The sequence below is a fragment of the Kogia breviceps genome, chromosome X (assembly GCF_026419965.1).
Source record: "Kogia breviceps isolate mKogBre1 chromosome X, mKogBre1 haplotype 1, whole genome shotgun sequence".
Lineage (NCBI taxonomy): Eukaryota > Metazoa > Chordata > Mammalia > Artiodactyla > Physeteridae > Kogia > Kogia breviceps.
The window spans coordinates 87,816,012-87,842,389 of NC_081330.1; the positions used below are offsets into that span (position 1 = coordinate 87,816,012).

At 40.9% G+C, this 26,378-nt stretch overlaps 1 protein-coding gene across 3 annotated transcripts in view; it reads right to left on the reverse strand.

The window, feature by feature from the left end:
• ALAS2 (5'-aminolevulinate synthase 2) overlaps positions 1-26,378 on the reverse strand; it is a 111,858-nt gene that overhangs the window by 17,751 nt on the left and 67,729 nt on the right. For 2 of the 3 annotated variants that reach the window (XM_067023872.1, XM_067023870.1), the window contains exons 1-2: positions 5,290-5,328; positions 146-341 (exon numbers count right to left, since the gene is read on the reverse strand). In XM_067023872.1, coding sequence (XP_066879973.1) covers positions 146-311 — 166 coding nt within the window. In that variant the 5' untranslated portion in view covers positions 312-341; positions 5,290-5,328. Of the gene's footprint in view, positions 1-145; positions 342-5,289; positions 5,329-6,089; positions 6,192-8,133; positions 8,301-26,378 lie in introns of those variants that run through there. The other variant, XM_067023871.1, reaches the window with a different exon arrangement.

Genomic DNA, 26,378 nt, shown 5'->3' on the forward strand with positions numbered 1-26,378 from the left:
CAGTGTATTTTTAGGCAAGTTCATTCTTCCTTGATACTTTTCACATGAACCCTTCCAATTATTAGGTAATGATGACCAGTATGACTTGGAACCTTATCTCTAGGACCCAGACATTCTCCCCCATTTGCCAGCAGTGACTTCTTACCCCCTCCAGCCTTGGTTGCCTTAAGGTGGATTTGAGAACAGGTTGTTCCTTGGGTGGCCAGGATGGGACAGCGTCCAATACCAAACAGGAACTGGTGAGTCTTAATCATCTTGCCCAGGAGGGCTGTGGGGCTCCGGATAAGCACTGGGCAACGCTGTAGCAACATGGCTGCTGCCACCCTCTTGAGCCCGAAGTTCTGCATAAGATGTGGAAGAGATGAGATTTCACCATGAAGACCTGGCTGAAAGCCAAGGGTCATTCTTGTGTTTGATCCTTTGCCTTTAGCTTCTCACCCAATGCTTGCCTCCCTCCCCAGACATGCCTTTATTGTCATTTCAGGGTAAGAACTTTCCAAATATTAAAATGTACTAATAGGGCATCAGAGAGGAAGAAACAGGAAACAGATCATTAGACAAAAGAGGTGAAGAAAAGAGTTCCCACTGGAGGTCAGAAAGCCTGAATTCTGATTCAGACTCTGCCACTGACCCCCTCTGTGATGGTAAGGATCATTGAAGTGTGATTGTGTGTGGCAGGATGAGTGTTGACAACCCACCAACCCTTTGATCAACACTTAAGGCTAAGGCTCTTTCTAAGAATATTGGCCTCAGCCAAATGAAGATTCAACCTGTTAATGTAGACAGATGCCATGAGGCTTCACTCAGTGTTTCCTGAGCAGACCCAGTCAGAGAGACAAGGAGCTTGAGGCCATAGGTACCAGCTTAAGTAGATTCAGGGAATAGGAAAAAAGGGCACTATGTGCCACCAGACAGGTATTTTACTGTCTTTGGATTTTCTCCTGGATTTTGGAAAAGCAGATAGAGATGTAAGTGAAAGCAAGACCCAAGGGATCTGGGAAACAAGTCTATGGGTGAATGAAAGAGGCAGAGGCTAAGATGGAGGAGAGAATAGGGGTGGGGAAAATATAAGAAAAAAACACATAGTAGGCATTCAATAAATATTTGTTGAATTGGGGAGTAAATTAATGAATGAGCAGGGACTCAAATGGAGGAGAGAGAATAGAGGAAGAGTCATAAATAAAGAAAAATTAGGCAAGATAAAAGGAGGAAAGTAATAGAGAACAAAGGTGCAATGGTAGTAGTGGAGTTACAACAGAAATTGTGGGAGAGAGATAAAAGCTAGAGGAAAGGGGACAGGTAGAGATAAGAACAGGGAGAAGAGGACTGATCCAGAAAAGCAGAGGACAAGAGGATTATGGGAAATACAGAAGGTAGGGAAAGAGACTGAGATGAGAGAAAGAGAGAATGGAAGAGAGAAGATGAGAGAAGAGAGAGAGAGAGAAACAGAGCAGAGGTAGAGTTAGAGACAGATAGACAGAGGGACAAAAAAGGGATATGAGGTGAAATCAAGGAGCATGGAGGAATATACAAAGACTCAGAAAACTGAGAGCAGGAGAGGAGAGAATCCAGCAGAGGCAGAGAGTCAGTCCGGCACAAAGGTAAAGGAGAAATTCTGTCAGAGATTGTGTGCGTGGGGGAGAACAACAAAGAAGAGTTAGGGGAAGAGGATCTTGGCCCTCCCTACTGAGGGAGATGAGAGTGAGACTGAGTTAGAGCTAAGATCAAAGTATAGAGACAGAGAGATGGCTAAGGTGGGTTGGGGGTTGGGATGAGGGAGGGCTGAGACATATAAAGACAAAGAGAGCTAAAGATAGCAAGAGGGAGAAATAGATTAAAAGAAAAAGGACAAACTAGATATCCAGCATCAGAGGGTGAGACAAGATATGGGACAGTATAATGGGAAAGAGATGGAGGAATGTGGCAAGACTAAGGCCCTCCCACCACCAGGAGAGTTACTTAGTAGAACCTAACTGCACCTCTAGTATTTAAGGCTTTATGTTGTGAGGGAAAAGTGAACAGGAGGAGCTCGTGGCCATGTCATCATATGACAACCTCTTTCACCTCTTACAGAGCAATACCCCTCCCTTCTAGATCTCATAGAGCAAACCCTCTCCTCCTAACTCACAAAGTAGCCTCTTCCCCTTGTCCCATCCCAGAGCATCCTCCCTCCAACTCTCACAGGCTGTCATAAGAACATAAGTTGGTATGTGGGGTAGGGTGTGTGGGTCCTGAAATTGGGAAAGGCCAAGGGGTGTTGAAAGGCCTAATGAAACTCATGTTAAGACTTTAGGAAAGTGCCTAAAACAAAATCTTAGCTTTTCTTATTTCAATTCCAGCTTCCTAACTCCTTGTTGGACGTTCTTGGAAAGTCACTTCCCCTCTTTGGGTCTCAGCTTTCATCAGCTGTCAAATGTAAGGTATTTATGTCTACCTCACATGGTACGTAATGAATTGGATTTGATGCCTACCTTATATCTGGAGATATGAGTTTCCCTTCTCCTGCCTTCCTGCAAAGGCTAAAGTGCTTGGGACCGAGCCTGCAGACCACAGATAAGGCTCCCAGAGTTTATCACATTTAGGGTCTGACCACTCCCCAAGCTGAGACCAGGGTGTGGAAGAGAAGAGGAGTTCCTTTCTAGAATCATGTCTGTGCATCTGGCTGGGGCTGACCCTAACTATTGGTGGTAAGGGGGGCAAATGGCCCAGGGAGAGGAGGCAAAGCAGACGGCCAAGTTCCAGGCTCCTGCAAATTCCTTTCCCCAACATTAACAACAATAATGACAACATTGGGGTATGTAATGTGAAGAAAAATCCCCAAGATTGGAAGCAAAGTCCAGTCCTGCCTTAGGGTGATTGTGAATCCCACCCCCAGGTATAAAAACAGAAGTTCAATACACACATCATCTCTAAGGGGCTTTTAGCCATGATATTCTCAGGGACCTGGGAAAATATAGGCTACTTCTTGGAATTTGTTGAATTATCAAGTTATTTCAAGCTTCAGTTCCAGCTTCTCTGTTCTGACACTCCTTTCCTGGAATTTGCCCTGCCTCACTCTGCCTGCCCATCTTGGGTTCTGTTTCCATTCTATCTTACTACGTATCATGAGACTGGAGTGAGTAAAATCGAATCAAAGGAGTATTTTAGACAATTTAGGGTATTAAGAGCACAGCCTCTGGAGCCAGACTACTTGCATTTGAATCCTGGCTCTACCACTCACTAGCTCTGGGACATTAGAAAAGTCATGTCTCTGCTCTATGTCTTATATCTTTAAAATGTAGACAATAACAAGGACAATCTACTTCACAGGGATGTTGTGAAGATTCAGTAAGATAATATATATAAAGTATATAGAAGAGTGCCTATCCTAGAGTAAATGCTGAAAAAGTGTTATCTGTTATATTTTATATTCTACAGTTTCTATGTAGGGAAAGTGAAGGTATAGCCAAGGGAAGTAACATCATGAATACACCAGACCAGGTCTGGAAAGCTGATTCTTGTCTCAATCCTGGTTCTTGTCCTGATTCTGTTACAACTTACTATATGAACTTGGGCTCTGTATTTTCCCTCTCTGGGCCCAGTTTCTCCAAAAACCTTGGACCAGATAGCTCCATAGATTCCATCTGGTTCTAACAGTCAAACACTCACAGAGTTCTCACTGTGCCATACCCCTTTGTAAATGCTTCACATACATTGACTTATTTAATCTTCATGACAACCCTGTGAGTTATATACTAATATCAACTTTATTTCAAAGATGAGGAAACTGAGGGCCCAAAAGATTAAGTAACCTGTTCAGGTCACAGAGCTACTAAATAGGAGAACCAGGATTTGAACCTAGTCAATCTGGTTCCAGAGCCTACTAACTTAACCACTATGGATCTATGATTCTAATATTACTACACATTATCCTGATTGAGAGCCTGACTCCAGGCATAAATCCACTCTCCTACACTAACAGGTCCCTTTCTGGGACACTTGATTTTGAGTTGTAACGAATGCCTTTACCACAGGAACAGATTTCTAACTGAAGCAGAATTTCAGGCACTGGTGAACATTCATTCATTCATACATTCATTCATTCCATTATTTAACAACTTATGCACCAATCTTTGCCAGGGTCTTCTTAAAACAATGCTTTTACCCAAGGAGATAACTGTGAAATTTTGGGCCAAGTGATAGAGCATTAATAGAAGGTTTTCCCTACACCTTAAAATCCTCTCTCGTGTCAGCAGCCAATCTGCAGTCCCAGAGGTCAGAGGGGCCAACCACAACTCTACCCCAGGAGAGAGCCAGAAACCACTCACTGCAGTGTTCCTCAATCTCTCTCTCCCCTTTGTGGCCTGCTTTGAGAGAATCAGTTAAGTCTGGAGGGGATGTGGTCACTTCTCTTCAGGAGTTGGAAGCATCAGGATTTACTTCCCTTCCTAGCACCCTCTCCCTATCATGGAGGAATCATAAAGAATTTTAGATTCCTGGAATCAGAATCAGAAATTCTTAGAAACAAAAATTTAGAAGACCACAAAATCAAACTTAGAAGAGGTTGTGGAAATCATAGGCCAAGCCCTTTTTTTCAAAGGGTGAATGATTTGCCTCACAGTGAATTAGGGTGAGAAAACAAATCAATTGACTTTCAGCATAGGGCCCCATTCTTTTCCCATCATCTCCCCTTATTTCTGATAATTATTCATCTCTCAATTCCCCCAAATCTCTCCCTTACCAATTCATCATTTCCACCACCCCACATTCACTTTGTTTTCTCTCCCTACCTCTGGCCCTCTGGGGTCTGACCCATTGAGCTCTGCTGTCAGCCAAGGAGAGAGAAGGAGTCAAAATGAGGGAGGAATGGAGAATTGCAAAAAAAAAAAAATACCAAGACCTCTTCCTGAGAGACAGAGAAGGAATGGAAGAAATAGAAAAACAGTGAGACTGAAAGATACAGAGTAGAAGAAAGAGATGGAAAGGGAGAGAGAGATTTAGAGGAAAAGATATATATATACCTCAGATGAAGGAAAAATAAGAGAAAGCTAGAGTGTCAGAGAATGATGAAGTAAAGTGAGTGATCTTGAAAACTAACAGAGGAGAAGAAACAAGGAGGAAAAAAGACAAAGGAAAGCTGAAAACTGGGAAAGATAGGAAGAGACATAGGGGGGAAAAGAAAATGACAGAGTGACAGATTCTAAGGAACAGACAAAGTCAGATCTAGTCAGACCAGAGAGTCAGCATATACAACCTTGAGGTGGGCAAGCAGACCAAGAAAGAGGGCACCAGACTGAAAGCAACACTTACCTGTTGCCCTGCACTGAGGACGAACGAACGACGGGTTGGGTGCTGTGGGTTAGGACCTGGTTTTTATCCCTTCTCCCTTGGCTCAGCTCCACCCACCCCGCCTTCTGCTGGCCTGGCCCTGCATTGGCCCCAAAGGTATCTCAAGCCCTTGCTAGAGATAAAACCCAATGTAGTCCCCTCTTGTCTCCCCCACCCTCACCCAGCACCAACTCTCCCCTCTCTATTTTCTTTCCCTTCTCCCTCTAGAGTAGTAAAATGGGTTTGCTGGGCTTTGGAATTAGACCATCCCTATATGGCTAGGGCACCTTGAGCAAAACCATCTATCTCTCTGACCCTCATTTTCCTCAACTATAAAAGGAGGGCAGTAAAAGTCAGAAGCAACTGTAGCACAAGAGGGAAAGGCTCTGTAACAGTTAGCTTCCATAGATGACATCCAGGTCATTGTAACAATTCAATAACATCATGTACAGAAAACACAACACAGTGCCTGGTCCAAAGAAATAACAGCTAATTTTGATTGAGTGCTTACTATGCACCTTTGTTAAGTGCTTTACATGGATAAATTTAACCCATCCTCATAAGGACCTTATGAGAAAGGTATTATTATTCCCATGTTACAGATGTAGAAACTAGGGCTCAGAGAAGTGAGACAACTAACTGATAATACCCAGATAGTAAGTTCAGAGTCCAACTATGAACTCAGACAGTCTGGTTCTAGAACCTATACTTTTTAAGCACTATTCTCCCTTTCAGGATATACAGTTAAAAATTTGAAGTTCTCTATTTCCTCTTTTTATTACCAACTCCTTATCCCTTTGTAATTTTCTTCTCTTCACTATCTTCTTCTCTTTTTCTTCTCAATCCTATGGCAGCAGGACTATGTCATAACCAGGCAATTTCATCTGTGGAGCAGATGATCATCATTAATAGTATATTAACATAAATGGAATCATACTCTATAATGATCTGCAATTTCCTTTTTTTCCATTTGACCACATGGCAACATACCATGTAGGTCTTTCCATATAAATTCTTTCTTTTTCATGGAGTCATACTATTCAAGAATCTGAATGTTAACATAATTTATTTAAACACTCACTTATTAATGTAAATTTAAGTTACTTCCAGGGATTTCCCCCCTCTATTATGAATAATGTTGCAATAAATATCTTTGGGTTTATGTGAGGATATTTTTTATATGGTAACAGCCTAAAAAAATTCCTGGGTCAAAGGATATATAGACATTAAAATTTTTGATACTGCTAATTTGCCCTATACATTTGCTATACATCCCCAATAATGGTGCAGAAGAGTGTTTGTGTCTGTTCGCTCATAAACTTGCCAACACCATTTTAAAAACTTAATTAATTACTTAACTGAAATATACTTCATTTACAATATTATAATGAATTTTTATTATTTCCTTCCTTCTGCTAACTTTGGATTTAGTTTGCTATTTTAATTTCCTATTTCCTTAAGGTGTAGAGTTAGGTTATTGGTTTGATATATTGTTTCTTTTTAAAAATGTTTTTATAACTATAAGTCTCTGAGCACTGCCTTGCTGCATCCCATATGTTTTGATAGGTTGTATTTTCATTTTAATCCATTTCTAAGTATTTTCTAATTTCCCTTGTGATGTATTCTTTGACCTACTGATTGTTTAATAGTGTGTTGTTTCATTTCCACATATTTGTGAATTTTCCAGTTTCACTTGTTATTGATTTTCAGTTTCATTCCTTTGTCACCACAGAAGATATTTTGTATGATTTTATTCTTTTTAAATTAACTGAGACTTGGGGCTCAATTTATGGTGTATCCTGGAGAATGCTCCATATGCACTTCAGAAAAATATGTATTCTGCTATTGCCAGCAGAGCATTCTGTATATATTATCTGTTCTAGTTGGTTTATAGTGTTTTGCAAGTTCTCTATTATTGATCTTCTGTTTATGGGTTGTTGTTCTACCCATTACTGACAGAGGAATATTGAAGTACAGAACTATTATTGTAGAACTATTTCCCCATTCTGTTTTGCCTGTTTTAGCTTCATATATTTTATGATGGTCTTGTTAGTTGTGTGTATGTTTATAATTATAGCTCCTTGGTGAATTGACCTTTTAGTCAATATGTAATGTCCTTCGTTGTACGTTGAAACACATTTTGAATTAAAGTCTGTTTAGTATGATATTTGTATAACTACCCCAGTTCTCTTTTGGTTACTATTTGCATGGAGTATTCTTTCCATAATTTCACTTTCAACCTCCAGTTTCTTTTGATTAAAATGAGTCTCTTGTAGGCAGCATATAATTTGATAATAATTTTTTCATCCATTCTGCCAATCTATGCCTTTTGATTGCAGAGTTTACTCTATTTACATTTAAACATTACTGATAAGGAAGAATTTGCTTCAGCCATTTTGCTATTTTTTTCTATATGTCTATAGCTTTTCCTTCCTCATTACCTCCATTACTGCCTTCATTTGTGTTTAATTGATTTTTTGTTGTTGTGTTCCATTTTGGTTCCCTTCTCATTTTCCTTTTTGTATATTTTTGAGTTATTTTCTTCGTGGTTATCCTGGGGATTATAAGTAACATATTGAATTCATAACATTTTAGTTTGAATTAATACTAACAGCTTCAGTAGCATGCAAAACTCTGCTCTTATACTCCTAGACACCTCTGTCCTTTCCCCTTTATGATGTTATTGTCATAACTTACATCTTTATACAATGTGTATCCACTAGCATTGACTTATAATTATTGTTTTATGAATTTGTCTTTCAAATCATGTAGTAAAAAAGAAAAGTTACAAACCAATAATAAAATAATACTGAATTTTATACTTACCTATTTAATTACCTTTACTGGTGTTCTTTATTTCTATATATGGCTATCTAGCATCTTTCACTTTCAGCCTGAAGGACTCCCTTTTGAATTTCTTGTAGGGCAAGTGTACTGGTGACAAATTCTTCTGATTTTGTTTGTTTGGGGCTGTCTTGATTTCTCCTTCAGTTCTGATGAAAAGTTTTGGCAGATATAGAATTCTTAGTTGACTTTTTTTTTTTTCTTTTCACACTTCAAGTATTCCTTCTGGCCTCCATGGTTTTTTATGAAAAATCAGCCATTAGTTTCTGGGGAAAACTGAAATTCAGGAGAACCCTGCTTCCCCAACATCCCCCCAAAAAGTTCAATGATTGGGGCTTCCCTGGTGGCGCAGTGGTTGAGAGTCTGCCTGCCGATGCAGGGGATACGGGTTCGTGCCCTGGTCCGGGAAGATCCCACATGCCGCGGAGTGGCTGGGCCCGTGAGCCATGGCCGCTGAGCCTGCGCGTCTGGAACCTGTGCTCCGCAACGGGAGAGGCCACAACGGTGAGAGGCCCACATACAGCAAAAAACAAAAAACAAAAAACAAAAAGTTCAATGATTGAACAGCTATCCATGAATAAAAACAGCTCTGGAAAACATCTAGAATCCACCTAGGAATTTTAGAAACACAGTGGAACAAAAAACTGAGGATTTTTTAGAACCATACAAGCAGAGAAAGAAGACAACTTCATTCCACCTGCAGCATCCCATCTCCCAAAGTAGCATTGTTCAGCACCAAGAAAGAACTTCCACCAAGAAAGAGTTCCTCTCTCTAGGAAAGGAAGGGTAGGGGTGAGCAAACAGCTTATCCAGACTCTTGAGGCATTGCAGAAAGTTCCTACTTTGGTTTCACCCCACCTAGACCAGCAAAGCTGAAATGTATAGAGCCAGCTAGGAATAAGGAAGAAAAGCAGAGGCTATTATTAGCAGACATGCAGCAGAAACAATCATAGTTTACAAAGACCTGCTCTGCAGACGAATTCAGCAAATTTCACCACTGAGGAAACCAACAGCCAACACAGTCTCTGTGGATTGCCTGCATATTTCACCAGCTTTCACTCCACAGGTATTTGCATTTGCTGATGCCAGCCATCTGAGTTCCTTCCCACTCCTTTCCTCCTCCCACCCCTACAAGAGCCCAGGAATCATACCAACAGCCATCCAGGGTCCTGAAGCTATGAAAGTATAAGTTGCCAGCTTCCTGAATCCCTCCCTGCTACTGCCAGAGCCCAGGAGCCACACACATAGCCATGTTGAGCCTCTGCATCTGCATGAGTGCAAAATGCCAGCCGAAGCACCCTGGGTGACTTTCACCACTGTGCTTCTGCTTGGGGCCTCCAGCTGTGCATCTACATGGAAATAGCCTGATGTCTCCACTGTAGCTTTCATACCCTGAGGAAAAGCATGCAGCCACAGTGGGCACACCAAAAGCCAGGGCTCGTGGAGCAGCTTCTGAGCCCAGATCAGGCCCTGTCTTCTGTCACTGTCCAGCACTACCACACCCACCCATAGCTAACCGCTTCAGCTGTGCACCTGCATGCTTCCAGCCTGGATCCTGTCATCAGCCATCAGCTTCCACTGCAGTACATATGCCTGGGGTGAGATGGGCAGGGAGAGTTGGAGCCACAGGTGATCACATGGAACGCCACAGCCCCTGCAGCTGTTTGTGGGCCTGGATTAATCACTGGCTGGCAACATCACACCTACCCATAGCTAGCCCTTCTAGCTGTGTACCTGCAAGCCCCTAGCCCAACTTCCACCATCGGCCTCCACTGAAGCACACATGCTTAAGGAAAAAGTGTGCAGGCACAGGTGTCTGCAGCTAGCCTCTGCAGCTGAGTGTGTGCACACCACTGGCTCTGACCAGCACCACTGACTGCCCTGGTCCCTAGCTGCTAGATCTTGAGGTGCCACTAAGGAGTCCAACAGTCCTTGCATCCACTGTGTACACCCTCACACTGTGCCATGCTCACCAAGGACCACATAGTTGTCAGTGTTGTGGACAAAATTGGCCTAAACTGAAGAGACATCATGCTTCCCAGATGCAGTGCTACCACAAACCCCCATACTTGACGCCCTGGACCACTAGACCCAGGTCACAGCATGATACAGTGTGCCTCTATTCATAGGTGAAATGCTTCTGTTACTGAAGTCAGTCCATAAAGTCTAGAAGAGTTGACCACTCCTTCAAATGTGCAGATACATAGTCAAGGCTACAGGAATCATGAAAAAAATCAGGAAAATATATCTCTACCAAAGGAATACAGTAAACCACAAGCAACTGTCCCCAGAGAAATAGAGCTCAAGGAAGTGTTCAACAAAGAATTCAAAATAATTATTCTACAGATGCTCAGAAAGCTATAAGAGAACACAGATAAACAATTTAATGTTGTGAGGGAAACAGTGCAAGAACAGAAGGAGAAGTTCAATAAAGAGATATAAAACATAACCAAACAGAAATTTTGGAGCTAAATACAATCACTGAATGGAAGAGTCCAATAGAGAACTCCAACAGCACACTTTAACAAACAGAAGAGAGAATCAGTGAGCTAGAAGGCAGATCAATTGAAATTATCCAATCAGAGAAGCAAAAAAAAAAAAAAAAATGAATGAAAGGGAATGATGAAAGCCTATGGAAATTGTTAAATACCATCAAAAAAAATGTTATACTTAACTGGAGTCCCAGAAGAAGAGATGGAGAAAGGGCTGAAAGCTTATTTAAAAGAATAATGGCTGAGAACTTCACAAACCTGGGAAGGGATATAGATATTCAGGTTCATGAAGCTAATAGGTCACCTCAAAATTTCAATCCAAAACAATGTTCTCCAAGATACATAATAATAAAATTGTTTAAAACCAAAGACAAAGAGAGAACTTTACAAGAAACAGGAAAAAAATTTCTACAACGAGGGAACACCCATAAGGCTATCAGTGGATTTCTCAGCAGTGAACTTACAGGTTAGGAGAGAGTGGGATGATATACTCAAAGTGCTAAAAGAAACTGCCAACCAAGAATACTTTAGCCAGCAAAGTTGTCCTTCAGAAATAAAAGAGAGATAAAGAGTTTCCCAGGCAAAAGCTGAAGGATTTCATCACCACTAAAGCTGCCTTACAAGAAATGCTGAAAAGAGTTCTTGAAGCTGAAACAAAAGAATGCTAATTACTAACATGAAAACATACGAAAATAAGCAACACATTGGCAAAAGTGAACATATAATTAGACTCGAAACATCTTGATACTGTAATATGGTGATGTGTTAACTAGTTAACTCTAGCATAAAGGTTAAAAAACAAAAGTACCCAAAATAGCTATAGCTTCAACAATTTGTTAACGAATATACAATAAAAAAAGATTAAAATAGTGACATAAAAAGTATAAAAGGAAAGGGGATTAAAGTATATCATTTTTCCATGCAATCAAAGTTAAATTGTTATCAGTATAAAATAGACTGTTGTATATATATGAAGATTTATGTAAGCCTCCTTGTTAACTGCAAAGCAGTTACAAAAAAAAGATAGAAAGAAGGGAATCAAACAATATCACTTTGGAAAATTATCAATCCTCAATGTCAGACAGCAAGAAAGGAAGAAAAGAGCAATCAAGCTACAAAACAGCCAGAAAACAATTAATAGGATGGCATTAGTCAGTCTTTACCTATCGTTTACCTATTAAGAATTACTCTAAATGTAAATGATTGAATTCTCTAATAAAATGGCAAAGTGTGGTTGTATGGATGAAAAAATAGAACCCAACTATATGATGCTTATGGAGACTCACTTCAACTTTAAGGACACACATAGGCTCCAAGTAAAGGGATGACAAAAGATATTTCATGCAAGTAGAAACCCAAAGAGAGGAGGGGTAGCTATATGTATATCAGACAAAATAGTCTTTAAGCAAAAAATAGTAACAAAAGGCAAATATGGTAATTATGTAATGATAAAGGGGTCAAGAAAATATAATGATTGTAAAGGATGCATGAATCCTGATGTTCATTGCAGCACTATTTACAATAACCAGGACATGGAAGCAACCTAAATGTCCATTGACAGAAGAATGGATAAAGAAAATGTGGTATATATATACAAGGGAATATTACTCAGACATAAAAAGGAATGAAATAATGCCATTTGCAGAGACGTGGATGAACCTAGAGATTGTCATATAGAATGAAGTAAGTCAGAAAGAGAAAAACAAATATTGTATAATATAGCTTATATGTGGAGTCTAGAAAAATAGTACAGATGAACTTATTTGCAATGAAGAAATAGAGTCACAGATGTAGAGAACAAACTTATGGTTACCAAGGGGGGAAGGGAGGGTGGAACAAATTGGGAGATTGGGATTGACATATATATGCTACTATGTATAAAATAGATAACTAATGAGAACCTACTGTATAGCACAAGGAACTCTACTAAATGATCTGTGGTGACCTAAATGGGAAGGAAATCTTAAAAAGAGTGGATATATGTATACATATAACTGAATCACTTTGCTGTACAGTAGAAATTAACACAATATAGTAAAGAAACTATACTCCAATAAAAAATAAAATAAATTAAATAAAAAAGAAGATATAACAATTGTAAATATATATGCATCTACATATATTAAGCAAATACTAACAGTTCTGAAAAGAGAAATAGACAGCAATACAATAGTAGTAGGAGACATCAATGCCCCACTTTCAACAGATAGGACATCTATACAAAAAATAAACATTGGATTTGAACCATACTATAGAATAAATGGAACTAACAGACATGTACAGAATATTCCATCCAGGAGCAGAAGAATATTCTTCTTAAGCACACACAGAACATTCTCCAGGATAAATTATATAATATGTCACAAAACAATCTTACCAAAATTTTAAAAAGATTGAAATTATAGCTAGTATATTTTCTGATGACAATGGTATGAAATTAGAAATTAATAGCAGGAGGAAAGCTGGAAAATTAACAGATAGTTGGGAATTAAACAACATGCTCAGTGGACATATATACACTACCAGATGTAAAATAGATAGCTAGTAGGAAGCAGCTGCATAGCACAGGGTGATCAGCTCAGTGCTTTGTGACCACCTAGAGGGGTGGAATAGGGAGGGTGGGAGGGAGATGCAAGAGGGAGGAGATATGGGGATATATGTATACGTATAGCTGATTCACTTTGTTATATAGCAGAAACACAATACTGTAAAGCAATTATACTCCAATAAAGTTTTTTTTTGTTTGTTTGTTTGTTTTTTGTTTTTTTTTTGCAGTACACGGGTCTCTCACTGTTGTGGCCTCTCCCGTTGTGGAGCACAGGCTCCGGATGTGCAGGCTCAGCAGCCATGGCTCACAGGCCCAGCCGCTCCGCGGCATGTGGGATCTTCCCAGACCGGGGCACAAATCCATATCCCCTGCATTGGCAGGCGGACTCTCAACCACTGCGCCACCAGGGAAGCCCTCCAATAAAGATTTTTTAAACAACAACATGCTCAGCAACAATTGATGGGTCAAAGAAGAAATTGAAAGTGAGATCAAGAAATATCTTGAAACTAAAATTGAAACACATCAAAACCCATGTGTTTCTATAAAAGCTGTTATAAGAGGGAAATTTATACTGATAAATGCCTACATCAAGAAACAAGAGAGGGGAGGAGTCAAGATGGTGGAATAGGAGGATGCGGAATTCGTCACTCCTCACAAGTATATCAAGAATACAACTACAGGGAAGAGAGAAGATGGCAGAAAAGTAAGACACAGAGATCACCTTCCTCCTCACAGATACATCACAAATATATCTACAAGTGGAACTGCTCCTATAGAACACCCACTGAACGCTGGCAGAAGACCTCAGACCTCCCAAAAGGCAAGAAACGCCCCACATACCTGGGTAGGGCAAAAGAAAAAGGAATAAACAAAGACATAAGAATAGGGACAGGACCTGCACCATTGGGAGGGAGTGGTGAAGGAGGAAAGGTTCCCACACACTAGAAGCCCCTTCACAGGCGGAGACTGTGGGTGGCGGAGGGGGTGAGCTTCAGAACCACAGAGGAGAGCATAGCAACAGGGTATGGAGGGCAAAGCAGAGAGATTCCCGCACAGAGGATCGGTGCCGACTGGCACGCACCAGCCTGAGAGGCTTGTCTGCAAACCCGCCGGGGCAAGCGGGGGCTGGGAGCTGAGCCTCAGGCTTCAGTCAGATCCCAGGGAGAGGTCTGGTGTTGGCAGCGTGAAAAGAGCATGAAGGGGTTAGTGCACCACGGCTAGCCGGGAGGGAGTCTGGGAGAAGTCTGGAGCTGCTGAAGAAGCAAGAGACATTTTCTTCCCTCTTTGCTTCCTGGTGCATGAGGAGAGGGGTTTAAGCGCAACGCTTAAAGGAGCTCCAGAGACGGGCGCAGAGCTGCAGAAGGGACAGGAGACTTTTTCTTGCCTCTTTGCCTCCTGGGGCACAAGGAGAGGGGATTAAGCACAGGCATAAAGGAGCTCCAGTTTGGGAGCAAGATATATTATTATTTTCCACTTTTTGTCTTTTTGTGAGTGTGTATGTGTGTGCTGCTGTGTGAGATTTTGTCTGTATAACTTTGCTTTCACCATTTGTCCTAGGGTTCTGACTAACTCATTTTTTAAATAAAATTTTTCTTCTTAATAATTATTTTTTATTTTAATAACTATATTTTATCCTACATTATTTTGTCTTCTTCCTTGCTTTCTTCCTTTCTTCCTTTCTTTCTTCCTTCCTTTCTTCCTTTGTTCCTTCCTCCCTTCATTCCTTCCTATCATTTCATTTTTCTCCCTTTTATTTTGAGCCATGTGGATTAAAGGCTCTTGGTGCTCCAGCCAGGCATCAGGGCTGTGACTCTGAGGTGGGAAAACCAACCTCAGGACACTGGTCCACAAGAGACCTCCCAGCTCCATGCAATATCAAACAGCAAAAATCTCCCAGAGATCTCCATCTCAACACCAAGACACAGCTTCACTCAAGGACCAGCAAAATACAGTGCTGGACACCCTATGCACAACATATACCAAGACAGCACTACAGCCCCATTCATTAGCAGAGAGGCTGCCTAAAATCATAATAAGGCTACTAACATCCCCAAACACACCACCAGACGTGGACCTGCCCACCAGAAAGACAAGATCCAGCCTCATCCACCAGAGCATAGGCACTAGTCCCCCCAACCAGAAAACCTACTCAACCCAGTGAACCAACCTTAGGCACTGGGGACAGTCACCAAAAACAATGGAAATTACGAACCTGCAGCCTGCGAAAAGGAGATCACAAACACAGTAAGCAAAATGAAAAGACAGAAAAACACACAGCAGATGAAGGAGCAAGGTAAAACCCCAACAGACCTAACAAATTACGAGGAAAGAGGCAGTCAACCTGAAAAAGAATTCAGAATACTGATAGAAAAGATGATCCAAAATCTTGGAAATAGAATAGACAAAATGCAAGAAACAGTTAACAAGGACCTGGAAGAAATAAAAAGGAAGCAAGCAACAATAAGCAACACAATACATGAAATGAAAAATACTCTAGATGGGATCAATAGCAGAATGACTGAGGCAGAAGAACGGATAAGTGACCTGGAAGATAAAATAGTGGAAATAATGACTGCAGAGCAGAATAAAGAAAAAAGAATGAAAAGAACTCAGGACAGTTTCAGAGACATCTGGGACAACATTAAACGCACCAACATTCGAATTATAGGGGTCCCAGAAGAAGAGAAAAACAAAGGGACTGAGAAAATATTTGAAGAGATTATACTTGGAAAATTCCCTAATATGGGAAAGGAAATTGTCAATCAAGTCCAGGAAGCACAGAGAGTGCCATACAGGATAAATCCAAGGAGAAACACGCCAAGACACATATTAATCAAAGTATCAAAAATTAAATACAAAGAAAACTTATTAAAAGCAGCAAGGGAAAAACAACAAATAACACACAAGGGAATCCCCATAAAGCTAACAGCTGATCTTTCAGGAGAAACTCTGCAAGCCAGAAGGGAGTGGCAGGATATATTTAAAGTGATGAAGGAGAAAAACCTACAACCAAGATTACTCTACCCAGCAAGGATCTCCTTCAGATATGATGGAGAAATTAAAACCTTTATAGACAAGCAAAAGCTGAGAGAGTTCAGCACCACCAAACCAGCTTTACAACAAATGCTAAAGGAACTTCTCTAGGCAAGAAACACAAGAGAAGGAAAAGACCTACAAGAACAAACCCAAAATAATTAAGTAAATGGTAATAGGAACATACGTATCGATAATTAGCTTAAATGTAAATGGATTAATTGTTCCCACCAAAAGACACAGACTGGCTGAATGAATACAAAAATAAGACTCATATATATATATGCTGTCTACAAGAAACCCACTTCAGACGTAGGGACACATACAGAATGAAAATGAGGGATGTAAAAAGATATTCCATACAAATGGAAGTCAGAAGAAACCTGGAGTAGCAATTCTCATATCAGACAAAATAGACTTTAAAATAAAAACGATTACAAGAGAAAAAGAAGCACACTACATAAACTTCAAGGGATCAATCCATGAATAAGATATAACAATTGTAAATATTTATGAACCCAACATATGAGCACCTCAATACATAAGGCAAATACTAACAGCCATAAAAGGGGAAACTGACAGAAACACAGTCATAGTAGAGGACTTTAACACCCCGCTTTCACCAATGGACAGATCATCCAAAATGAAAATAAATACAGAAACACAAGTTTTAAATGATACATTAAACAACATGGACTTAGTTGATATTTATAGGACATTCCATCCAAAAACAACAGAATGCACATTTTTCTCAAGTGCTCATGGAACATTCTCCAGGATAGATCATATATTGGGTCACAAATCTAGCCCTGGTAAATTTAAGAAAATTGAAATCCTATCAATTATCTTTTCTAACCACAACGCTATGAGACTAGATATCAATTACAGGAAAAGATCTGTAAAAAATACAAACACATGGAGGCTAAACATTACACTACTTAATAACAAAGTGATCACTGAAGAAATCAAAGAGGAAATCAAAAAATACTTAGAAACAAATGACAATGGAGACACACGACCCAAAACCTATAGGATGCAACAAAAGCTGTTCTAAGAGGGAAGTTTATAGCAATACAATTCTACCTTAAGAAACAGGAAACATCTCAAATAAACAACCTAACTTTGCACCTAAAGCAATTAGAGAAAGAAGAAAAAAAAACCCCAAATTTAGCAGACAGAAAGAAATCATACAGCTCACCTCAGAAATAAATGAAAAAGAAATGAAGGAAATGAGAGCAAAGATCAATAAAACTAAAAGCTGATTCTTTGAGAAGATAAATAAAATTGATAAATCATTAGTGAGACTCATCAAAAAAAAAGGGAGAAGACTCAGATCAATAGAATTAGAAATGAAAAAAAAGACAAAACAAAGGTCACTGCAGAAATACAAAAGATTATTAGAGATTACTGCAAGCAACTGTATGCCAATAAAATGGACAACATGGAAGAAATGGACAAATTCTTAGAAATGCACATGCCGAGGCTGAACCAGGATGAAATAGAAAATATGAACAGACCAATCACAAGCACTGAAATTGAAACTGTGATTAAAAATCTTCCAACGAATAAAAGCCCAGGACCAGATGGCTTCACAGGTGAATTCTATCAAACATTTAGAGAAGAGCTCTAAAAAGAACTCTTCTTCTCAAACTCTTCCAAAAGGTAGCAGAGGAAGGAATACTCCCAAACTCATTCTATGAGGCCACCATAACCCTGATACCAAAACCAGACAAAGATGTCACAAAGAAAGAAAACTACAGGCCAATGTCACTGATGAACATAGAAGCAAAAATCCTCAACAAAATACTAGCAAAGAGAATCCAACAGCACATTAAAAGGATCATACACCATGATCAAGTGGGGTTTATAGCAGGAATGCAAGTATTCTTCAATATATGCAAATCAATCAACGTGATACACCATATCAATAAACTGAAGGAGAAAAACCATATGATCATCTCAATAGATGCAGAGAAGGCTTTTGACAAAATTCAACACTCATTTATGATAAAAACCCTGCAGAAAGTAGGCATACAGGGAACTTTCCTCAACATAATAAAGGCCATATATGACAAACCCACAGCCAACATCATTCTCAATGGTGAAAAACTGAAACAATTTCCATTAAGATCAGGAAAAAGACAAGGTTGCCCACACTCACCACTCTTATTCAACAGAGTTTTGGAAGTTCTAGCCACAGCAATCAGAGAAGAATAAGAAATAAAAGGAATCCAAATCAGAAAAGAAGAAGTAAAGCTGTCACTGTTTGCAGATGACATGATACTATACATAGAGAATCCTAAGGATGCTACCAGAAAACTTCTAGAGCTAATCAATGAATTTGGTAAAGTAGCAGGATACAAAATAAATGCACAGAAATGTCTGGCATTCTTATACACTAATGATGAAAAATCTGAGAGGGAAATTAAGAAAACACTCCCATTTACCATTGCAACAAAAAGAATAAAATATCTAGGAATAAACCTACCTAAGGAGACAAAAGACCTGTATGCAGAAAATTATAAGATACTGATGAAAGAAATTAAAGATGATAGAAATAGATGGAGAGATATACCATGTTCTTGGATTGGAAGAATCAACATTGTCAAAATGACTCTACTACTCAAAGTAATCTACAGATTCATTGCAATCCCTATCAAACTACCGCTGGCATTTTTTATAGAACTAGAACCAAAAATTTCACAATTTGTATGGAAACACAAAAGACCCCAAATACACAAAGAATCTTGAGAATGAAAAATGGAGCTGGAGGAATCAGGCTCCCTGATTTCAGACTATACTACAAAGCTACAGTAATCAAGACAGTATGGTACTGGCACCAAAACAGAAATATAGATCAATGAAACAGTATAGAAAGCCCAGAAATAAACCCACACACATATGGTCACCTTATCTTTGATAAAGAAGGGAAGGATATACAGTGAAAAAAGACAGCCTCTTCAATAAGTGGTGCAGGGAAAACTGGACAGGTACATGTAAAAGTATGAAATTAGAACACTCCCTAACACCATACACAAAAATAAAGTCATACTGGGTTAAAGGCCTACCTGTAAGGCCAGACACTATCAAACTCTTAGAGGAAAACATAGGCAAAACACTCTTTGACATAAATCACAGCAAGATCCTTTTTAACCCACCTCCTAGAAATATGGAAATAAATACAAACAAATGAGACCTAATGAAACTTAAAAGCTTTTGCACAGCAAAGGATACCATAAACAAGATCGAAAGACAACCCTCAGAATGGGAAAAAATATTTGCAAATGAAGCAACTGACAAAGGATTAATATCCAAAATTTATATGCAACTCATGGAGCTTAATAACCAAAAAACAAACAACCCAACTCAAAAATGGGCAGAACTAAATAGACATTTCTCCAAAGAAGATATATACATTACCAACAAACACATGAAAGAATGCTCAACATCATTAATCATTAGAGAAATGCAAATCAAAAGTACAATGAGATATCACCTCACACCAGTCAGAATGGCCATCATCAAAACTCTAGAAACAATAAATGCTGGAGAGGGTGTGGAGAAAAGGGAACACTCTTGCACTGCTGGTGGGAAAGTAAAATGATACAGCCACTATGGAGAACAGTATGGAGGTTCCTTAAAAAACTACAAATAGAAATACCATACGACCCAGCAATCCCACTACTGGGCATATACCCTGAGAAAACCATAATTCAAAAAGAGTCATGTACCAAAATGTTCATTGCAGCTCTATTTACAATAACCAGGACATGGAAGCAACCTAAGAGTCCATCAACAGATGAATGGATAAAGAAGATGTGGCACATATATACAATGGAATATTACTAAGCCTTAAAAAGAAATGAAACTGAGTTATTTGTAATGAGGTGGATAGACCTGTAGTCTGTCATACAGAGTGAAGTATGTCAGAAGGAGAAAAATGAATACTATATGCTAACACATATATATGGAATCTAAGAACAAAAATGTCATGAAGAGATTAGTGGTAGGATGGGAATAAAACACAGACCTACTATAGCATGGACTTGAGGATTTGGGGAGGGGGAAGGGTAAGCTCTGACGAAGTGAGAGAGTGGCATGGACATATACACACTACCAAATGTAAAATAGATAGCTAGTGGGAAGCAGCCGCATAGCACAGGGAGATCAGCTCTGTGCTTTGTGACCACCTAGAGGGGTAGGATGGGGGTGGGGGAGGGAGGAAGATGCAAGAGGGAAGAGATATGGGAACATATGTATATGTATAACTGATTCACTTTGTTGTAAAGCAGAAACTAACACACCATTGTAAAACAGTTATACTCCAATAAAGATGTTAAAAAAAACGAATACAACTACAAACATAACAGTTCTCATAGAGCACCTTCTGAACATTATTGGAAGACTTTGGACACCTAAAAGCACAAGAAACATCCCCTCACAACTGGCTAGGATGAAAGAAAGAAGAAAAAAAGAAAAGAGAAATCATAAAAGGGACCACCAACCCTGGTGGGAAGCTGAAGGTGAGGGGAGGTCCTCACACGTAGAAAAACTGTCTCATGATGGGGAAATCAGCTGGGACAGAAAAGGACCTTCAGGGGATCAAAGGAGAATGCAGTGGACAGTCTTTGGAAGGCAGGAACAAGTAAGACCTGCATGGTCTACACTGCAGCTCTGCACATTCCATCCTGAGTCATGAGTCACCTGTTGCGAAGGGAGGCTGGGTACTGGAAATTGGGGTTTGGAGCATGGACCCAGGGAGGGGACAGCTTTGGGCTGTGAAAAGATAGCTTGAATGGACGAGAGTAAGGAGCTGCACAACTGGGAAAGTCTGCAGAAAAACCTGGGACACCATAAAAGCAAGGCATCATTTTTGAGTGGCATACAAAGGGCAGAACTGCCATTATAACGCCTTTCCCCACCTGCCTACTTCTTCAGCCTCCATGGGCATTAGGAAGGTCTACCATCTGAGCGGGGACACCCATCCCTTGGGCCAGGGTCTCCTCTGCCCATGTGGGCTCCAGGGGCCTGAGTGCTGCCCATACCAAAACCTCCTTGGGAATCAGCCCTGGGCTCCCCTGCCTGGGATGAGCGTCTGCCAATGCTGGCTGGGGCTGAGTGCTAAAGCATGGAGTTGGGAGAATGGATCTGGGCAGAGGAGTGCTGTAAGCTGCATGGATATAGCAGTGGGGACAGGAGTGAAGGGATGCACAGCTGGGAATGCCCCTAGAGGAAGTATGCACTGCCTGGAAAGTGGGGCACCATTGTTGAGAGGTGTGGGGGGGCGGAGCCACCACTGCCCCCACATGCCAGCTCCTGCCTCTGCAGGTACTGCCAGGCACTCCTACCAGAGTGAACATGCCCCAGTCTGTTGCAACTGCCTGCTGGTCCCCACTGCTGCAGGCAACTCATGAACACCAGAATTGTGGCCGTCATACCCCTCCCTGGCCTGAGTAAGTGTGCCCCAAGCAGCCGCTGCTTTCACTCACTCACACCTGGGCAAGGAACAGATGCCTGAGGGTGGTACACATGCAGAGGTGGGGTCAAAATGAGAACTGAGCCCCAGGGGTCATGCGACTAAGGAATAGGAATGGAAGTCTTTCCTTGCAGCTTCACAAGCCATGGATTAAATCCCCAAGATTGGCTTGGTAAATCCAGACTCTGTGGAATACCTGAATAGACAATGAGTGTTCCCACAATTGAGACCGATCTAGCCTTCACAGGACTGGAGTTTGAGGAAACATACATGTGGGAGTCAAGCCAGGTCAGAGTCTGAGCTGGCCCCACAGTGCCCACAGCAGGTCCAGAGACCTACCTAGAGGTATTGGAGGTCCTCCTGGGAAGGTGGGGATTGACTGTGGCTCACTGAGGGAGCAAGGACACTGACAGAGGAGGGCCCAGGAAAATATTCTTAATTCTATTATTTTTTGTTTGTTTGTTTCATTTTGTTCAGTTGTTGGTGTTGTTCCTTTTATTACTTTTTATCATTTATTTTTATTTTTTAAATATATATATTTTTTCTATATTTATTTACTTGTTTCTTTTCTTGTTTTGTTCTTTGTTTTTTCATTTTATTTTTTCTTTATTTTTTGATTGTTTATATGTGTATATTTTATGTTTTCTTCACTTTTCTTGTTGTTTGCTATCAGTTTTTGTTTTATTTTTCATTTTTAAATTTTTGTTGGTTAAGGCCCTATTGACTGTTCCCATGTTTGAATTCTTTTGTTTGTTTGTTCTCCTGTTTTTTAAAATGTTTTAATTTTATTTTATTCTGTGTGTGTGTGTGTTGTGTTGTTGTTGCTGCTGTTTGTTTGCTGTTGTTTTTGCTCTTTGCCTTAGGTTTTGTTTCTGTTCTTTCTTTTATCTCTGGCTACATTGAGCAGCTTGTGTGCACTCGGTTTCCCATCCAGGGGTCAGTCCTGGGCCTCTGGGGTGGTAGTACTAAGTCCAGCACACTGGACCGCCAGAGAATAGCTGGGCCCAGGGGATATTAATTGGTGTGTGTACTTCCAAAGGTATCCATATCAACACCAAGATGCAGCCCCACACAACAGCCTGCAGGCTCCAGTGCTGGACACTTCACACCGAGTAACCAGCAAGATAGGAACATAGCCTCACCCATCATCAGACAGGCTGCCTAAAGTCATACTAAGATCACAGACACCCCCAAACACACTACCTGTTGTGGCCCTGCCTTTCAGAGGGAAAAGACTCAGCTTCACACCCCCAAGTACAGGCACCAGTCCCTCCCACTGGGAAGCCTACACAAGCCCCTGGACCAACCTCACTGACTGGGGGCAGACAACAAAAGCAAGAGGAACTACAGACACTGCAGCCTGAGGAAAGGAGACCATAACACTAGGTTAGACAAAATGAGATGACAGAGAAATATATCACAGAAGAAGGAGCAAGGTAAAACCCCACAAGACCAAATAAATGAAGAGGAAATAGGCAATATACCTGAAAAAGAATTCAGAGTAATCACAGTAAAGATGAGCCAAGACCTCAAAAATAGAATGGAGGCACAGATTGAGAAGATACAAGAAATATTTAACAAAGACCTAGAAGAACTAAAGAACAATCAGTGATGGAGAACACAAAACTGAAATGGAAAATACACTAGAAGGAATCAATAGGAAAATAACTGAGGCAGAAGAATTAATAAGTGATATGGAAGATAGAATGGTGGAAATAACTATTGCAGAGCAGAATAAATAAATAAGAATGAAAATAATTGAGGACAGTCTCAGAGACCTCTGGGACAACATTAAATGCACCAACATTCAAACTATAGGGGTCCCAGAAGAAGAAAAGCAAAGGTATTGAAAAATATTTGAAGAGATTATAGTTGAAAAATTCCCTAATATGGGAAAGGAAACAGTCAACCAAGTCCAGGAAGGACAGAGTCCCATTCCTACAGGAAAAATTCAGGGAGAAACACATTAAGACACATATTAATAAAACTATCAAAAATTAAATACAAAGAAAAATCCAAGATTTTGGATCATTTTTACTATCATTACTCTGAATTCTTTTTCAAGTAGACTGCCTATTTCCTCTTCATTTGTTTGGTCTGGTGGGGTTTTATGTTGCTCCTTCATCTGCTGTGTGTTTGTCTGTCTTCTCATTTTGCTTAACTTACTGTGTTTGGGGTCTCCTTTTCCCAGGCTGCAGGTTGGTAGTTCACATTGTTTTTGGTGTCTGCCCCCAGTGGCTAAGGTTGGTTCAGTGGGTTGTGTAGGCTTTCTGGTGGAGGGAACTAATGCCTATGTTCTGGTGGATGAGGCTGGATCTTGTCTTTCTGGTGGGCAGGTCCGTGTCTGGTGGTGTGTTTTGGGGTGTCTGTGACCTTATGATTTTAGGCAGCCTTTCTGGTAGTGGGTGGGGTTGTATTCTTATCTTGCTAGTTGTTTGGCATAGGGTGTCCAGCACTGTAGCTTGCTGGTCGTTGAGTGGAGATGGGTCTTAGCATTGAGATGGAGATCTCTGGGAGATTTTCACCATTTGATATTACATGGAACTGGGAGATCTCTGGTGGGCCAATGTCCTGAACTCAGCTCTCCCACCTATGAGGCTCAGGCCTGACACCCAGATGGAGCACCAAGACCCTTTCAGCCACATTACTCAGAAGAAAAGGGAGAAATAAAAGAAAGAAAAATAATAAAGTTATTAAAACTAAAAAAGTATTATTAAATTTTTTTAAGTAAAAAAAAATATATGAGAGCAACCAAACCAATAAACAAATCCACCAATGATAAGAAGTGCTAAATCTATGATAAGATAAACAAAAATCAGAAACTAGTCAGGTGCATACAGCAAACCCCAAGTCTACAGTTGCTCCCCAAGTCCACCACCTAAATTTTGGCATGATTCGTTGTCTCTTCAGTTATTCCACAGATGCAGGGTACATCAAGTTGCTTGTGGGGGTTTAATCTGGTGCTCTTGAGGCTGCATGGAGACATTTCCCTTTCTCTTCTTTGTTTACACAGCTCCTGGGGTTCAGCATTGGATTTGGCCCCACTTCTGCATGTAGGTCACCTGAGGGCATCTGTTTTTCACCCAGAATGGAGGGGGTTAAAGAAGCGGCTGATTAGTGGGCTCTGGCTCACTCAGGCTGGCGGGAGGGAGGGGTATGGAATGTGGACCGAGCCTGTGAGGGCAGAGGCCGGTGTGCTGTTGCAACAGCCTGAGGTGTGCCATGTGTTCTCCTGGAGAAGTTGTCCCTGGATCATGAGACCCTGGCAGTGGTGGGTTGCACAGGCTCCAGGGAGGGAGGTGTGGATAGTGACCCATGCTTACACACAGGCTTCTTGGTGGCTGCAGCAGCAGCCTTAGCATTTCATGCCCATCTCTTGTGTCCACGCTGATAGCCGTGCCTCAAGCCCATCTCTAAAGCTCATTTAGGTGGTGTTCTGAATCTCCTCTCCTTGTGCACCCCGAAACAATTCTCTTAACTCGTAGGCAGTTCCAAACTTTTTCCTGCACTCCCTCCCAGTTAGCTGTGGTGCACTAGCCCCCTCCAGGCTGTGTTCATACAGCCAACTCCAGTCCTCTCCCTGGGATTTGACCTCCGAAGCCTGAGCCTCAGCTCCCAGCCCCCCCACCCACCCCTGGTTAAGCAGAAAAGCTTCTCAAGCTGGTGAGTGCAATTCAGCACTGATCCTCTGTGCAGGAATCTCTCCACTTTGCCCTCTGCACCCCTGTTGCTGTGCTCTCCTCCATGGCTCTGAAGTTTCCCCCCCCCACCCATGCCCCCGTCTTTGCCAGTGAAGGCGCTTCCTAGTTTGTGTAAACTTTTCCTCCTTCACAGTTCCCTCCTAGAGGGGCAGGTCCAGTCCACATTCTTTTGTCTCTGTGTTGTCTTTTTTTTTTGCCCTACCCAGGTACGGGGGGAGTTTCTTGCCTTTTGGGAAGTCTGAGATCTTCTGCCAGTGTTCAGGAGGTGTTCTGTAGGAGTTGTTCCACATGTAGATGTATTTTTGATGTATTTGTGGGGAGGAAGGTGATCTCCACGTTTTACTCCTCCACCATCTTGAAGGTCCTCCCAGCATAGTTTTTTGTTTGTTTGTTTTGCAGTACACGGGCCTCTCACTGTTGTGGCCTCTCCCATTGCAGAGCACAGGCTCCAGACGCTCAGGCTCAGCGGCCATGGCTCATGGGCCCAGCTGCTCCGTGGCAGGTGGTATCTTCCTGGACCAGGGCATGAACCCATGTCCCCTGCATCAGCAGGTGGACTCTCAACAACTGCACCACCAGGAAAGCCCCCAGCATAGTTATTTTTAATTCTTTTGTTTTTTTAACCTTTACACTCGAGTTAAATGTGATTTACACACCACCATTAAAGTTTTGTAGTATTTTGAGTTTGACCATATACTTACATTTACCAGTGAGTTTTATACTTTTAGTTTTATACTTTTATAGGTTTACATGTTACTAATTAGCATCATTTTGGTTCAGCTTGAAGAACTTCCTGTAGCATTTCTTGTAAAGGCAGGTTTAGTCGTGATTAATTACCTCACTTTTTGTTTGGCTGGCAGTTTTATCTCTTCTTTATTTCCACAGGCCAGCTTTACTGGGTAAAGTATTCTTGGTAGGCTTTTTTTTTTTCTTTCAGCATTTTGAACATATCATCTCACTCTCTCCTGAACTGCAAG